This window comes from Malus domestica, chromosome 04 (genome assembly GCF_042453785.1).
Source record: "Malus domestica chromosome 04, GDT2T_hap1".
Lineage (NCBI taxonomy): Eukaryota > Viridiplantae > Streptophyta > Magnoliopsida > Rosales > Rosaceae > Malus > Malus domestica.
In genome coordinates this window covers 353432-371159 of record NC_091664.1, presented here as the reverse complement: position 1 = coordinate 371159, position 17728 = coordinate 353432, and the positions used below count along the sequence as shown (strand labels likewise).

The 17728-nt window shown below is 35.1% G+C and overlaps 1 protein-coding gene and 1 long non-coding RNA gene across 3 annotated transcripts; both read right to left on the bottom strand.

Moving 5' to 3' along the window:
* Window positions 1–2099: 2099 nt before the first annotated feature.
* On the bottom strand, window positions 2100–5359 carry LOC139195221 (uncharacterized). Its single transcript, XR_011579861.1, has 3 exons — window positions 5175–5359; window positions 4602–4673; window positions 2100–2237 (listed from the first exon to the last, which is right to left on the bottom strand). It is a non-coding gene; the product is annotated as an uncharacterized lncRNA (long non-coding RNA).
* Window positions 5360–6281: 922 nt separating this feature from the next.
* On the bottom strand, window positions 6282–17452 carry LOC108174052 (replication protein A 70 kDa DNA-binding subunit B-like). Of its 2 annotated transcripts, XM_070820364.1 has the most exons (14): window positions 17357–17452; window positions 16091–16152; window positions 14540–14589; window positions 11275–11327; window positions 9973–10120; window positions 8983–9256; window positions 8777–8876; window positions 8568–8692; window positions 8417–8498; window positions 8201–8333; window positions 7872–8029; window positions 6891–7340; window positions 6548–6700; window positions 6282–6457 (listed from the first exon to the last, which is right to left on the bottom strand). In XM_070820364.1, exons 5-14 carry the CDS (start codon window positions 10114–10116, stop codon window positions 6427–6429), a joined length of 1650 nt encoding a protein of 549 aa, XP_070676465.1. In that variant the 5' UTR covers window positions 10117–10120; window positions 11275–11327; window positions 14540–14589; window positions 16091–16152; window positions 17357–17452; the 3' UTR covers window positions 6282–6426. The 2 variants fall into 2 exon arrangements, with proteins under 2 accessions (XP_070676465.1, XP_028956565.2); XM_029100732.2 differs by lacking the exons at window positions 14540–14589; window positions 16091–16152; window positions 17357–17452 and adding an exon at window positions 12491–12628.
* Window positions 17453–17728: the final 276 nt, after the last annotated feature.

The window sequence follows — 17728 nt, the reverse complement described above, 5'->3', positions numbered from 1 at the left end:
ACAAAACAAACATTCAAATCAATTGTTATCAGTATTACATGAACTAAAAGAACAGAAGAAGCAAGATTTCATGTAGAAGATCGCTTGTATAAACTAAATCCAGTAAATTAGAGAAAAATGTAATACAACAGTACACGACTGGAAAAGAGAGAGTACAAAATCCAGTCTACTGCTTAAGCATGACTCTATGTAAGATTCTTTTTCCTTCCATTAAAGTTTGAACAGACCAACATATCACATTATGGAAAACAAATCACCTTCTCAGCCTTGGCAGCAGCTTGTGCAGATTTTCCATACAATTCTTCTCTAACAGCAAGTTCACCCTTCAATTTCTTATCTTTCAAGCCCTGAAAACACAAAATCCAAGATGCAGTAACAAATAAACATGTATACGTTTCATGAAAACTCAAAATTTCTAGGCCATACCTCCAAATTTGCTTCTGCTCCTCTAAGAAACTTCTTCGCTCTCTTATCTAACTCATCAGAAATCTTCTCCTGCAAATTAAGGTACTGCCCATTTTATTTTCTCATTCCCTTTTTAAGAAAATTATGTGCATGTAAAAGCCTAAAGTTCAGCTCTCACGTTGGTGAGTTAAATAGTGCAATGTATAAAAGGTGAGAGCTTAATTCAGAGCTATCATAACTAAAATACCAAAATATCATGCAATCCGACTAAACATGTAAAGCAACCATCAAAGAATTGAAAATTTACTAATAAAATGAACCAAAGACCAATTTTGAATAATCAGGAACGATGACGTTTTAACATTGACATAGTGTGTTTGTGTGTGAGAGAGATGCAAATAGAGTTGGAGTTCGACAAATGCAGAAATCAACCTTAAGATTCCCTCTGGTTCAAATGGTGCAAGCACCATTGAGGAGAATTAGACGGCAGAGGTCGATAGTCCGAAGAATTAAAAGTTGAAGCTTCTACTTTCCAACTCGGGAAGAAATAACTGTGAAAATGCACAAAATAAAAGGCTTGATTTCCAAACCATTAAAAGGAAATTAAGAAATTAATTTATATATTTAATTTGGGTGAGGGATTTGAACAGAAAACCCATTTGTTCCATCTCCAGATTCATGCTTTTTTTCCAAACCATTAAAGAACGAAAAGAAATGGTGCGCAATTTACTCAAACCCACAAAATTAAAATTAATTACACCATAATCAGGCAAAAGATTCAAAATTCACAATGTAAAAAACCCAAATTAAACATAAAATTCAAAATGAACGACGCAACAACCCGAACCTAGATATGAACATTTCAGCAAAACCTAAACCCTAGACAGGCACAAATGTTCATTTCTTCATAGAAAATTTACAAAAATTTAAAGAATGACAACCCCATCAAAACAAAATCCAAACATATCCAAAATTAGCAAGATAGACACAAATCCAAAAGCAAATCAGCCTCTCACACTAAGTAAACACGGTAGCAGCCATTTAATCATTTTTTATTAAATTATTATTTTTGGTAAACCCACTCAGCCTCCAGAGTCTAGATTAAGGCTTGAAGCACAACTTTGAAAAATCGAGACTACCTACAACTGAAAATAAATCAAGAATGTAGAAAAAAATGAAAATTTCATACTGAATGAAAGAAGCATCCTTCAAGTGATAATAGGTATGCTGGTTTTCCTTCACCATTTTCTTCTAACACCCTTATCACACAAATACAGAAGCAACAAAACATGGAGAAACAACCTAGCAACAGAAAGATACTCAAAGGATGTAAAGCAAAAAATGAACCTCAATTCGATTTGTTGAGAAGGAAACAGCAGCAAAGCATGAAGAAACACAGAAATGCACACAGTGCAACCCTCTAATTTAAAAAGACACAAACCTGACTATAACAGTGTACGAAACAGTGCACTAAACAGACCTATCTTCCTAACACCCAACTAAACAGGCTATAAACATCCATTACAATTTTATTGACACAAAAAAAAATGTCAATCACAGTTTTACAAACAAAGCAAATGGAAAACCAAACAATAAACAATGATTTTTGAACAGTGTTTTACCTGTTGAATCAGAGAACAAAACTAAAAACCCTCTCCTCTCCCATACCTCCCTCATAGATCCTCTGCTCAGCAACCCCGTGGGGTAACCCGTTAACCCCAAAAAACGCAGGGCATGCTCTCTGCCCTCTCTCTCTCCCTGCCCATCCGTCCCTCAAGGAGGGTCAGGTAGAGGAGAGGGGAGGCGGAATCGAAGATCAGTAAATCCAAAACCTGCAGTCTCATCAAGAAAAAAAAATCACTAAAAAGAAAAAGGTAGATATATATCACCAGGAAACAAAAACAAAAGGCAAGCATTAGCCAAAATTTGTAAATCAAACACAGAAGTGTCAACTCATTCTCCTCTGTTAGTCTGTTATCACCTCACATGTCACACTTTTTGAGATTGGATCAATTCGATCACAACCAAACTACCAGTATTAAATTTAACTAACTAACGATCAAATGATTTAAACATTGTGTATTACAAATTCAAATCAATGGTGGTAATAAATAAGATAATTTCAGCTACCATTTGTGATTAAAAACGAACAATGCTTACTCCCAAGGAATATCTGACAATTTGGGTCTACTTCTGAATTTCGTCCTCATTAAACTGTTTACTTACCTGGTTTTAGAAGTCTTTACGTATCAATCTATTTTTTTTAGAATGAAGTTAGAAGATGTTCTAGCACCAGAGACTATTAGAAGTTGGTAAGATATGCCGATACAGCGGTTTGAGAACAGTTTGGGAAACTTTGGGTAGAAAATATGCTCGCAAGGAAAACCGACAATGGGTGAGTATCACTCTCAAAGCTAGTTTATGTTTAAATTAGTGAATTACCATAATCTTTACTGGTCGGTTTTCACTTTTGGCCTACTTCCGTGTGTAAATGCTGAATGTATTACTCATTTTGCTTGATCCTAGGCAACTCTTACACCCTTACTACATTGTCACCTTTCTGATTTTTGAAGAACGAAGACTCTCAAAATTTATAGAAATACGAAAATGAGAAAATGATACATCTTTCTCAACCAATATGCTATAAATGTTCACCACCAGTATATAATAAATAAAAAAACAAAATGCTAACTTCATCACATAGCACAAACTTTAAACGCATCACCTTCCGAAATTAAATTAAGAATTCATATGGCACTCATTGAGAAATTGAGACAAACTGAAGTTGTATATTGTAAAATGCAACTGCTTTTAGAATTCCTAAGTCACGTCAGTTAGCAAGAAACCCATTCTAACTCAAGTTGTACAGTGTAATAATGCAACCACAAAAAGACCAAACTTCTGCTGCTAAAAAGCTTTTACAAAATAATAAAACCCTTAACAGTTTGAACCCTACCAGAAAGTTTACATGAGTTGAAGAACAGCTGCACTTAAGTGCAGCAAGATCATAACCTCTTACAGCTTCTCTTTCGCGTCAGAACCACATGCAGTCCAAATTAAGAAAGATTCAATGGCAAATCAAGAACAAATAAATAATAATTTAAACTAAAATCGCTAATTATTGTTGCAGAGAGAATTCATATCAAGATTAACTACATTATTTAATTCGAATGGAATCAAAAAGCAGGATAAATATGAAGGGTAAATAAATTAATAGCAAAAGTCACATTTCAGTAGCAATCAATAGTAGAAATCAGAGTTGAGTAGCAGGGACCAAAACAATTTCAGTAAAAAGATCAGAATGTCAACAAATGTAAGTAAATTTATGAAGCCTATAAGATTTTGAAGCGAGGAAAAATGCCGTAAAAGCAAAAGAAAAAAACATGAAATTATCCTATGTTACCAATATTGATGAAACCATCACAGGTGAAGAAAGAGGCAAATAAAGCTTAACAAAATAAATGAAGCAATCAGTATGGGAAAATTTGATGGGTTTTGACACCATTCCTCCAAAGCCTCAGTGGTGGTAGTTTCACTTAGCACGCCAACAAAATTTCAAACAGCATTCTTGTTCTAGTACCAGATCAAACACAATTATTCACGAAAAAATATGTAACTTATTTAATAAGGTATACAAAGGAACTTATCACAGGTCAAGTACTTTTACAAACTTTGAAAAATATAAATCCCAAGTATAAATCATGTCAAAAATATCAAAACATTTACGAAATTTTTATCTTTCCATTCCAAAGACAGACCAAATTGAGGACAGAATAAAAGATAGACCTCCTCAAGCACACAACAAATTTGAAATAATACTTTTGTAAGACAAACCAGTATAGATAAACATTGAACAATAGTTTAGAGCCCAGCCTCTGCCTTTAACAGTTTGTCAATTTGTAACTAAATTGAATCTCATCATACTCTCATTTACTTTTTCAGGATGCTCAAAATGCTATCAATGACTTAACTGGTAAGGATGATGTTTTTCCTATCTAAACTTTGTTTTTCGACAGCTTCTCAAAAACGAAATCATTACCAAGATTCAGTTTAATTAGTTTTCTCATCATATCCAAATTTTATGTAGTTTATATAATATCCATAAATAATTCATAACAAAAGGGCAGAAATGATAACAATCTATGCTAACAGTAGAGAAGCGAATTAAAAATTGAACTTAGCTAAAAAACACATACCTTTCAAGGATCGGAGCCTCAGAAAAATTTATGAAGTTCACGCAAATATTTTTAGGTCTCAATGCACCTATACTGCAAACCAACGAAAATGCAAATGCATTAATACAATTGCCAATACCAATTTCTAAGATTTTAGCATTATCTTTACCCTTGCAACTGAAAACCAAAAATCCCAGAAAAATGAGCAAGAAGCTTAAGCAGAAAAAAAACATATTTTAAACCACCAAAACCCAATACCCATTTAACCTGAGATTTTAGTGTTCTCTTTACCCTTGCAACCAAAAACCAAAAATCCCAGGAAAATGAGCAAGAAGCTTAAGCAGAAAAAAAACATATTTTAAACCACCAAAACCCAATACCCATTTAACCTGAGATTTTAGTGTTCTCTTTACCCTTGCAACCAAAAACCAAAAATCCCAGGAAAATGAGCAAGAAGCTTAAGCAGAAAAAAAACATATTTTCAACCACCAAAACCCAATACCCATTTAATCATTCACGAATGAAAAATCTAAAAGATCAACAAACTGAAAACCCCCCAAAAAAAAGCCACAAAAAAAGAAGAAGAAAACTGACCTTAAAACAGAAGACAATGCACAGAACAGAGAGATGCATCCCCAAAATGAGAGAAAATGAGAGAAAACGAAACAAAGGAACCCCCAAAACCTAACCCAACAGTTCACATCTATGCTAACAGCAAAGATTGGAATAAAAAATGGAACTTAGCTTTCGAAATCTAGCCATTGATCCGACATGCAAAAGGGAATGGACGATCCAGAGTGATTCATGAACTGAGGGGACCTTACTCGGCTCTGTTCACCATCCAACCCCTCCCTCTCTCTTTCTCTCACTGTCTCCCTTCCACTCACCCATGCCAGGATCCCCATCCCTCTCTCTCTCGCTCTGTCTCTCTCTCTCTCCCTCTCTATCGGAGGCATGGCTTCCCATCCCCGAAACTCACTGAATGACAGCAAACGTAAACCCACCCCAATCCGTCTCAAACAAACAGGACAAAATTGCCCTTCCAACCCAGCCCCAATATCAACCCAAACCTGACGGCTTTGTTGTAAATAGTGTGAAATCAAGTGGCTCCCTGATAAGCCATATGGACAAAATTACCCTCTGAAATTTTGAGAATTACCCTCCCAACCCACTCCTATTCGGCTGGTATTGTTGTAAATAAAGCAAAATCAAAACAAACGTGAATAGTGCATGCCCTCCCCCTACTTTAGTATAGACTAGTAAAAATGCCCGCGCGTTGCTGCGGGAGTTGAATGCACGAATCTTAAGTACACGGATTAGACACATGCAACTTGAAAAAAAAAAATTAACAAAATCATGAACAAATAAAAAGGATAGATGAGTGAAAGGTGAAAAAGTAGGTTGTTTTTGTTTTGGCAGCTTATCTTTCAAGCATATATGTTCAAAGCAACAAAGATGTAATGTGCTTGTTTCCATAAGTTAGGGAAGGAAGATACAGTCCACATATTTTGCCTCTACAGTTTTGGTGACAAAATACATGCTCTGCAATCTAGGCACTTGTTTAAGTAGTTACAAAAAAGAAACTCAAATGTTCAAAGGAATAAAGATGCAGCATGCCTATTTCCATTAGTTACAAAAGGAAGATGCAGTCCACACATATTTTGCCCCTATAGTTAAGGTGACAAAATACATACCCTGCAGCCTAGGCACCTGTTTAAGCAGTTACAAAAAACCCAAAAAAATGTTATGTTGTTGTTTCCACAACTAAGTTTTCAGCTGCACATGTTTTAAAGGCAAAAAACTGTAGAGCAACTTTGTAGCAATTCATAACGAAGACTATAGTCATTCATTTTTTTGGTGGCCGAACATCTTCAGTACTATAAGAAAAAACACGAATCATAGTTTAGTAAACATTGATATAACAGATGTTATGCAGGTGTGCATGTGAAAAATAAATTGTAATTTACCTATCCTTGGTTTTTTTGGCTTGAGACTTTGTTTTGAGTGCAGCTATCGGTTCTTTATCGGCAGGCTCAATCTTAGGGACAACCAGTTTATGGAATTCTCTGGCAATTCTAGCAGAATTGGTTGTCTCTGTTTGCCCGGTGCGAGTTTTTTTGCTGTGAATGAAGGTACAATTTATAAGGTCAGAGAGAATTGTGATAGGTATGCAAAAAAATGTTAAAGACTGGAGCAAAAAGATTGGCTAACGGTTTTTTATCAACAGCATAACACATATGTACACCCAAAATAAGCAAGCATATTTATGAAGATTTATACATAAGATGATAACTGAGAGGAAAACTTAACCTGTCTGGTTTGTCTGCTTGATCAATGAACAATGCCCTCTTTGAAGTTTTGGGAGATGCAACCGATTGGGGATGGCGATCTGATTGCAGGGAAGGCATCACTGGGGCGGGAGTCGCTTCACTTATAATTTGTTTTCCTGTAGTGGCAGGAGGCGTTTGCGGGTCAATTGAGGCAGTCGCTGGGTTTAAGGGCAGCTGATCTTGAAGCAATCCATAAATGATAAAGTCCGTCTTCCGAAAATCACTGTTTTGATTGCCAAAAGATAGCAAAAATCTTTTTGTCTCTCCCACCAATTTTTTTAGAGGCGGTGGCACGATAAAGGGATCGTCATATCCATCTTCTATTACCATAGTGTGGCAAGAAACATGAAGTATCTTTTCAGCATGCCTTCCTAACATGAGGAAGTTGTGTTGATTTGTGCTATCTTCCACTATAATATTGATTTTGAACCTAAGGAAGAGTTGGATATTTTCATGTTAGGCAGTTATCACTACCATTCTTGAAGTAAAATAGCACATGAACCATATGTTTGCGTATTAGAAAAGTAGCCACAATGAGCACATCATTGCAGTTAAGATGCAACTTTCTCATTCATTTATCAATAATCTAATACCTTTCTGACTAATTACCCTATCTAACCAATTAGTTGTGATCCAAATACAAAGACGTTTTGTTTACAAAAACAACTTTGAACGAAAGTCCATGAGCATTCCAAAACTTTGGTCAACAAAAGACACTTCCATTCATATGTATATTAGAGGCAAAAAAAGCCAGCTTTTTAACACATGGATACCAATCTCTTTATTAAGTGCAAAGACATATGTAAAGGAAGCTTTGTCATGCATTAAATCTTCTTGTTGTGAAAAAGATGATAACCATAAAAACATCATCAATCATAAATTTTATAATTGCAAGAAATTTAAAAATGACTAAGTAGCTTAATACAACAGTTATATGTAAAAGAGGTGTAAAAGAGATTACCATGGTTCAGGTAACCTGTTTAATAAACCATGTTCATTGCACTGAAATGATCCGGAAGTTTTTTTTACAGCTTTATGGCAGAATGGGCACGACTTGTACCACCAACCTCTAGTCAAATCAAATACAACGACAGTCGCTTTGCATGCAAAACTTGCATTCTGTTATGGAATCACACAATTTTAAATAATGAAATACATTTACTCATCGTCTTGTAAACATGAAATATAAATGAATAAAGTAGAAAGCAAGAGATAGCCAAGAAAGAAGTGCTAAAATTTATTATTAAAAAGATGTGATTTTTCTTAATAAGTAGGTGATGAGAGACTAACTTTGTGTAAAGCAGGATCAAGTAGAAGGAGCTCATCAATTGTTTTGGACTCAAAATTAGGACCAACAGCACGGTCTGCATACATTACAGCTGAGGTGAGCAAGATTTGAACAGGTGATCTCAGATCCTTAAACCTGTGTCATGTATGTTTAGGTTGAAAAAGACAAATTGAAGAAATATAAACAACAAAGTTATTAAAGGAAGGTTGTCAATTTACTTTTGTTTGTATTGGGTGAGCTGCGGAATCTCTGGATTGAAAATATAAACAGTTGATCCAGTGTTTCCAAGAACAGGGTTTCCTATATATAAAACATAAGAATGAACAATTGAAGGTTTAAGCAGCTAAATAAAGGATGTTGAGGTACAACCTTGGTATTCTTTGACATTGAGGCTTGTTACAACAACGAAGATAGGTGGTGGAAGGGATTTTATTCCACTGTCCTCAAAAGTTGTTGCAGCTTCTCCCCATAAGGTGATCCTAATCGTTTCGCCCCTGTAAGTTAAAAAAAATGTGATGTTTTATGTCATAAATATGACGTTTTATGTGCGTAATTTGAACTTAACGCATAGGAATGACCTGATATCTTGCAAGTTAAGATTCTTCTTCTTCGCAATTCTTGACTTTTGGACAGTCACGTCTTCAATCGGCTGCACAGCCGTTAAATAACCAAACACATCTGCGAACAATATTTAGCGGTGAAAATTATTGCACACCAAAGGCAATGAATAAATTATAATGATGATTTTAGATGTTAGTGCAACACGCAAAACCAAATTTGTTACCTGTAAGCTCAACATCGTTGTTGATTCTCTTATGAAGTTGATCAAGGTCAATCAAATTGAACCATTGCTTTGGGATCTCCTGGTTTGTTTTGTCAATTGGAACGAATGTGGTTCTCCTATTTAATTCAAGCGCTGCAGGATGAGGGACAACTTTGCTCGATGTCCTGTTGTGAACAACACGAACTTTAGTGATCTCGTATGCATCGCCGACTCTCAGAAGGTCCAAAAAAAATTGAATGTCTCGAGCATTCACAGTTGCGTGAACTGCATCCCCCTGTTAGAAGGAGAAAATTAAAATAATATAGATTATTAAATGTGCAGGAGAACATTTAACACATGCGGTTTAAGAAGCTAAAAAACAGTGAGGATAGCATAATTCTTGCCACAGAGGCAGCATTTAAGATAAAATACACCATAACAGTAAAGATTACTTTATGAATCGAAATGATAGCAATTGAAGCAAACTTATAAATAAAGTTTGAATTATATTTTTGTGGGTAAAAGAAAAGAAACAAAACAAATTAAGAAAAAGAAGAATTGATGGACTCTACTTAGTTTTGTTTACATATGTAAAAAAAAATTGTTTGAGCAGAATTAAATATAATCTCTATAGTGAAATGCAAAGAGAGCAAAAGTGTCAACAACAGAGTCTAAAATTTGTTTTTCTAAGAACAAAATTTATTGTATCACATGGCATTATATGGAGAAGATGGAATTTTGATTTCTTTTGGATTTGCATGAATGTAGTGGCCCGGTTTAAAAATTGATATCAAGGCCCATGATTGAATCCAATAGAACAATTAACCACACAAACATTAATCATGTGGAAGTGATGTATAATTCGGCAACAAATTGCATAGAGCAATTAGTTCCCAAACTTTAGAGAATGTTTGACCACAAAATTTGTTGTACCAAGAACACAACATGCACACTTGGATACATAAAAAACGTAAGCATCTTACGATAACGAAAAAGATGAAAAATTCTCACCTGTTTATCAACAAACACATAATCAAGACTCTGTGGCTGAGGATCATCTTCGATGGTTTTTGTGATCCACATCCTGTAAACCCTGATTTGGAGCTTGTTTGCTGGCTGGTATGGTCTTAGAGAATGAAGCGACATTATCTCCATGAATCTAGATAGAAAAAAATTGAGAAGCAAATTAAATTGAAAACTTAATAAGCTGATTTATCAAAGTAACGGCGGAGTCATGTTTAGAAAAATAAACAAAATGACAAAATAAAAATGCAAATTTATATCTTCATGTAAATGTTTTAGAACATCTTTATGACCTATGTTTTTTGTATAACCGTAAGGCATGTCGGAATCATGAGTAATATATGGGGAAGATAATTTTTTTCAACTTTTCTTTAGTTAATCCGTCCCTTTTTTTTTAATTATAAATGGTTTTCAGTTTTACATATTTTCTTACATATGCTTCAGTCCTTGAAAGGTGGCTTCTTGCTTGTTTAATACTAAAAAACAAAATTACACAAAACACATTGAATCTAAACCTTGACTGTCTTTAATGGACATCTAACTACCAAATTGAGCTAAGAGGATGCAAAAAATGGCGATCTTATTCTTACCCATGGAAGTTCTCCCACTACTTTTCTTACCTATCAATTCAGTTATGTTCACAACTCTAAGTTCAGTTGCTACAGTACCCCTGCTCCTCCGGTTATAAAAATAACCTTATAAACAATATTAAGCAACTCTATTTAAGAATCTAAAAACAGCCCAAACTAACTACACAGACAGGACATACACTCAAACATGGAGACATGCAACACAAAATCTGTAATTAGATACCAATCACAAAATGGCAAAACAAAATTCCTAATCTAACTATCCCTGTACTAACAGCCCATCCAAGCAAATACAATTGTAATGGGGTTTAGAACAAATATACCAATCATCGAATTCGAATGGTGTTTGGAACAAATACAACAACCATTCAATTGGAACGGGTTTGGTACAAATACATGCTCAATTATCTCAAGCTTTCATAAATAGAGACATACAGACATATGCACAAAATAGAAAGAAGCCAAGTTCCATTCTAAGCTCAAACGACCAAATGGATGCATAGTTATCTCAACCTTGACATAAACGGTCAGATACATATATGCAAACTAAATAGAAAGAAACTTAGTTCCAACATAAGCTCAAACGACAAAAATTGAATTGTATATTTAAATTCCAAACATGAAAGCTTCACAAATATAAATAAAAAAAGGTAGATAGCTTATTAGCTTTGAATAAAAGCAATGGCGTATAATTGTATACCTCAAAACGGTATAGAACCAACTTCTTCCTCCAACGATCCAAATTTATGAAATCTGCAAACAAAGTAAATCCGTTAGCAACTCAGATACTTTCAAATTTAAAGACCAAATCTAATGAAATTTTAGCCAAATGACCAAAAAGACATACCAAAAAAAAAAATTTACAAATATTTTGAATCCAATAGAACTAATTTGGTTCAACGAAGAATACCAAAGGTTAAGGCCTAAGTGAAATGTTGAGTAAACTGCAAGAGGCCTCGGCCAACGCTATAATGAACTGGAAATTGATAGGAAGATTAACTTTTATTATGTTTCTTTCCTCATGTAAAGGAAACAGGATCACTAAGTCAAGCTCTTTATCTTCTTCCACTACTCTTAACGTTTTCAAATAAGCAGGAGAATAGTAGCAAATGGATATGAGTTAACATGGTAAGCATGTCAGCAACTTTCATTCATGTTAGTATAAGTCTTACAGAGTTATAATAATTCAGTCATGAGGTTCGAATCATTAGCATTTCAATTATAAGGAATCATAATTTCAATTTTAAGATAGTATTAACTGTTTAGAAAATTAGAAGCAGCTGATGGCATAGCATAGCGGCTTCAAGTATGCTAAAGTTGGACATAATCTCGGCAAAGAAATATTGCTTAGTAGAAATAAATAGAGTAGATAATTTCTCTGTGCTGAATTCCCAAGTGCTATTAAACCCTCAATGATCAGAAGAGAGCAAATGGTGAAAAAGAAACTGAATAACAAAAAACAATGATGCATTTGAACACATAGAGAAGAAACTTGTTCCAAAATTATACTACCTAGCAACAGAGGAGCAAAACAATAAATAAAACAGGCTTCTAACACCCTTATCACACAAATACAGAAGCAACAAAACGTGGAGAAACAACCTAGCAACAGAGGGATATTCAAAGGATGTAGAGCAGAAAAGGAACCTCAATTTGACTTGCTGAGAAGGAAACAGCAGCAAAGCATGAAGAAAACAGAAATGAGAACAGTACAACACCCTAAGTTTAAAAGACACAAACCTGACTCTAACAATGTACGAAACAGTTCACTGAACAGACCTATGTTCCTAACACCTAACTAAGCAGGCTATAAACATCCATTGCAATTTTATTGAAACAAAAAAAATGTCAATCACAGTTTTAACAAAGCAAATGGGAAACAAACAACAAACAATGATTTCTCAACAGTGTTTTACCTGTTGAATCAGAGTAGAAAACTGAAAACCCTCTCCTCTCCCATACTTTCCTCAGACCTCCTCTGCTCACCAACCGCGTGGGGGTAACCCGTTAAGCCCAAAAAACGCATAGCATGCTCTCTGCCCTCTTTCTGGCGCTGAGATCCCCACTCCTCCCTCTCCCTATCTCTCTCGCTCTGTCTCTCTCTGTCTCTTTCTATCGTAGGCATGGTCTCCCATCCCCAAAAAGCACACTAAATGACAGGAAACGTAAACCCACCCCAATCCGTCTCAAATAAACAGGACAAAATTGCCCTTCTAACCCAACCCCAATATGTTGAGCCGAAATAGGAGTAGAGGAAGGAGCCGGTTTTCAAAGAAGTCAATCTTCAATGTTAAGGAGGTCAACATCAGATCTGCTATTGTTCTTCTTCTGATTTTTGTGGGTGACATTGCTTTCTCTAGTATTGTTTGTTTTATTTGTATTTTTTTAGTTATATTTAATTTATATTCATATTGGGAGGTATTTTTAAGGTTTAATAGAATAGATGAGTGGATAAGGTTTCTCAACTTTTAAATTGTTTTGTTATCAACGTGCAGCACTCGTGCTCACAAAGTCCTAAACTAATCTTATTAAATGAAGTAGTTGGCAGACCACTTACAAAATAATGGACTCAAGGAATAAAAAAAGAAATTGGTCCATTTCCCATTGTCCTAACCCGTCTCCCCCTAATTGTAGGAGAATTAAAATTTATTTGCTTGTGCTTTGCTGACAGCAGATTTGCTGTCCCCAAAAGTATGTCTCAATTGTGTCTCCTTGTTAATATGTTTGACACATATCTTTTAACTTAACTTAAAAGTTAATTTTGTTTTGGTTTTGGTGTAGTACAGCACTTCAAGTTCAAGTTTGTTTTAAAAAACTGCTGAGAATTTTTTCCATGATATTTTATATTTCCCCTTCGTTGTTTGTAGTAATGCTTAATTTTGTCATAACTCCACCCTGAACCTAAAACGCAATGTGGTTCCATGAGACAAAGCATGTAATAGCATCAGAAACTTACCAGTTAACCATATAATAATCTAATGCGATCCTAAGATGATGTAGTCATGGACAAAGCATGTAATAGTATCAGAAACTTACCAGTTGCTTCTAAGTTTTGGTCTCCCATTGTATAGGAAGATAAATTTGGCTGCTTTCTTTTCTAAGCATGGTCTTTTATAAGTGTCATTTGATTGAGGGAGATGCATATGATTTTATTTAAATCTAATCAATGGAGATGCTTCCTATAAATTTGCTTTCTACATGGCTTTAATCACCTGAAGCCGATAAAAATGTTTAATAGAGACAAAGGCATGTATTTATTGTGCTATAAATAGCCTGTAGTTTGTCATTTGGGAGAGTTTTTTTTTTGGAAAATGTTTGATAAAGAAAATAACCTTACAAACAATATTAAGCAGCACTATTTAAGAATCTAAAAACAATCCAAACTAACTACACAGACAGGACAGACAACAAAACATGGAGAATTGCAACACAAAACCTGTAATTAGATCTCAATCACAAAATGGCAAAACAAAATCCCTAATCTAACTATCCCTATACTAAAAGCCCAGCCAAGCAAATACAATTCTAATGGGGTTTAGAACAAATAAACCAATCATCCAATTCGAATGGCGTTTGGAACAAATACACCAACCATTCAATTGGAATGGGGTTTGTTACAAATACATGCTAAGTTGTCTCAAGCTTTGGATAAATAGAGAGATACAGACACGTGCACAAAATAAAAAGAAGCCTAGTTCCATTCTAAGGTAAAATGACCAAATGGATGATTAGTTATCTCAACCCTGACATAAATGGACAAATATTGATACGCACACTAAATAGAAAAAAACTCAGTTCCAATATAAGCTCAAACAACAAAATTGTTCATCACATTGCATCATATAATCAAACATCCCTCCATACTTAAAAGCTTGCAGTGCCAATTATTTCATTTGACTGAAAATTACATGGGTGAATAAACCCTAAGAGCTACGGTTTAGAAGTAAAAAGTTGAAATTGTTTACCTTGAGTACAGAGAGCTTCCTACAACCAATTGTCAAGACTTGTGTTTGATCTACATACATGTCAAGAAAAAAATTAAAAATTTATCAGACAAATACATAAGGAAGCAAGAATTGCAAAAACAATCCATCAACAAAGGAGCAAAACAATAAGTAAAAAAGCCTTCTAACACCCTTCTCACGCAAATACAGAAGCAATAAAGCATGGAGAAACAATCTACCAATAAAGGGATATTCAAAGGATGTAAAGCAGAACATATCATTGTAGATGCCCCAATTACTGAAGGGATTCAATTATTTTCTGAATTCACAGAACATATCATTTTTGCTTATTTTCATTTATTTATTTTTGCTCTGCAGGTAATTTGGTTCTACCCACTGTACGTATTCAGCATAATCCTGAGCAACATCTGGTACTCACAAAATTACCCCTTTATGCTTCATTGTTTTACCTGTACATTATTTACTTGATTCGGTTTTAACTACCATAGGTTAGGTACACATCTTTATCTTGCAATGCAGGATGTTAGAAGTTCTGGACGTCACTCTGATCCTTTAGTTGTTGTATCACGATTGGAGTGACAATAGTTTTTAATATACAGTAATTTGTTTAAAGTTCTGCATGTTTTGATGTGTCTACTTTCCGATGCCTTATTCCTTTTCCATCTCTACCACGTGATTATCCAAATCTACAATTTTATTTTAACTCAAGGTACAATGACATTGTTAAGTACGGATTTTCTACAATAGGGAGGGAGATCTGCGCCAACCACATTGGATCCGGCCAGACAAAATGTACTCGTGCTCCATAAACTACAGAATCAACATGTCCCAAAGCATGCCATGGTCTATTGAAAAATGTACAGCCGTTGTCAGTCAACTATGGAGTCACAAATTAACACTGCTAGAGAGGACTATTAGAATTCCATATATATATATATAGATAAGAACCCAAACTAAAGTTAACATGAATCTTAAAACCCAACATGTTGGGGATAATTTAATACGGTGGAATCATTAAAGCTAGTAGTTAGTCTTCATTCAAGTCTTGATTTTTCACTTTCCAGTAAATTTCTTACTTGGCAATGCAAGACGCATTTGGTTCAAGGGCAGCAGATAGACTTACATGATGCGAGATGTTGTAAGCTAAATAACAGTGGAGGGAAAATGTGTTCTTTTCTTGGATAAGACTCTTAGACCAGAAAAGCTCAACCTAAGTGGTTTCATTCTTCCCACCTGCAAACACTCTGCTCAAATTTCACAGAAATCAGGTACCCCTAATTTTATTCTTTCACTTTTTCATCTTCTATTTAATCACTTGTTTTCACATGAAGATTTCATTTGATTCTTTGATAAGAAACTAAAACTCCACTGAATGAGTTCTAGTTTTACTCGAAGGGCTAGAATTACATGCACACGCATACACAAAAATGAAACAAAAATATAAGGGTCATAAGATAGAGACCTGAACTATGTACAGTATAACCAAATTTGAAAGTTCTTGCAGCAATTTACCAAAAGGAAAAAGAAAATCCAAATTATCATATCACATACGTATTACACGAAGCGCGTCTAACAATTACACCATGAGCTCCTGCCCTTCTTGCTGCATTGACCTAAAATTAAGGGGGGAAACAATATGAAATAAAGGTCAATGGGAATCAATATAAAGGTTTTGCATTAGCTAAATCATATTAGAAACAATAGCAAAGCATGAAGAAACACAGAAATGAGCACAGTGCAACCTCAATTTGACTTGTTGAGAAGAAAACAGCAGCAAAGCAAGAATAAACACAGAAATTAGCACATCAACTACATCTCTTTTCAAACGTAAAGGAAAACAATTCAATAAGTCCAAAGCTATGAGCATTCCTCTCACTCCTGTTTGTGGTGAGCTTAACACACACTGATGAATCAGTAACATCTTCCTTCAGCACCTATATCTGCCTTCACTGCCAAACCTATTCAATTTGATCTATTCTATGACAAACATCCTCTATAAATTGCATGATTGGATCATAAGAGCAGAAGCTATTACTCATTCACATTTACATGTTAACCCGTCTTAACCACTAAGATTACATATATTCAAACATATAATTGCATATCCAACACAAATTTAGGAATACAATCAAAGAACGTGAACACCAAACTTTGTACGTGGTTTGACTACTTGCCTGCACCTATGTCAACACTCAAAGTTCACTCTAAAGCACAATACTAAATCAGACTAAAGTTTTACCGTGCTAAAGCTGCAAACAGGGGACCTTGGAAATTAATATTGTTGTGGCATGTGAATTCCCAAGTGGTATTAAACCATCAACCATCATAAGATAGCTAATGATGAAAAAGAAACTGAAGAACAAAAAACAATGATGCATTTGAACACAGAGAAGAACCTTGTTTCAAAATTATACTACCTAGCAACAGAAGAGCAAAACAATAAATGAAACAGCCTTCTAACACTCTTATTATAAATAGAGAAGCAACAAAACATGGAGAAACAACCCAGCAACAGAGGGATATTCAAAGGATGAAAAGCAGAAAAGGAACCTGAATTCGACTTGTTGAGAAGGAAACAGCAACAAAGCACGAAGAAAACAGAAATGAGCATAGTGCAACACCTAAGTTTAAAAGACACAAACATGACTCTAACAGTGTACAAAACAGTGCACTAAACAGACCTATCCTCCTAACACCCAACTAAACAGGCTATAAACATCCATTACAATTTTATTGAAACAAAAAAATGTCATTCACAGTTTTAACAAAGCAAATGAGAAACAAACAATGAACAATAATTTCTGAACAGTGTTTTACCTGTTGAATCAGAGGACAAAACCGAAAACCCTCTCCTCTCCCATACCTCCCTCAGACATCCTCTGTTCACCAACCCCGTGGGGTAACCCGTTAACCCAAAAAAACACACAGCATGCTCTCTGCCCTATCTCTCTCCCTGTCCATCCGTCCCTCAAAAAGTGGGAAAACAATCTCTAAACATCACTCCCACTCATGAAATCGAGGATCTGCAGCAATGGTGCTGAGATCCCCACTCCTTCCTCTCCCTCTCTCTCTCTCGCTCCGTCTGTCTCTATCCATCTCTCAGAGGAAGCATGGCCTGCCATCCCCGAAACCTGCACTGAATGACAGCAAACCCAAACCCACCCCAATCCGTCTCAAATGCACAGGACA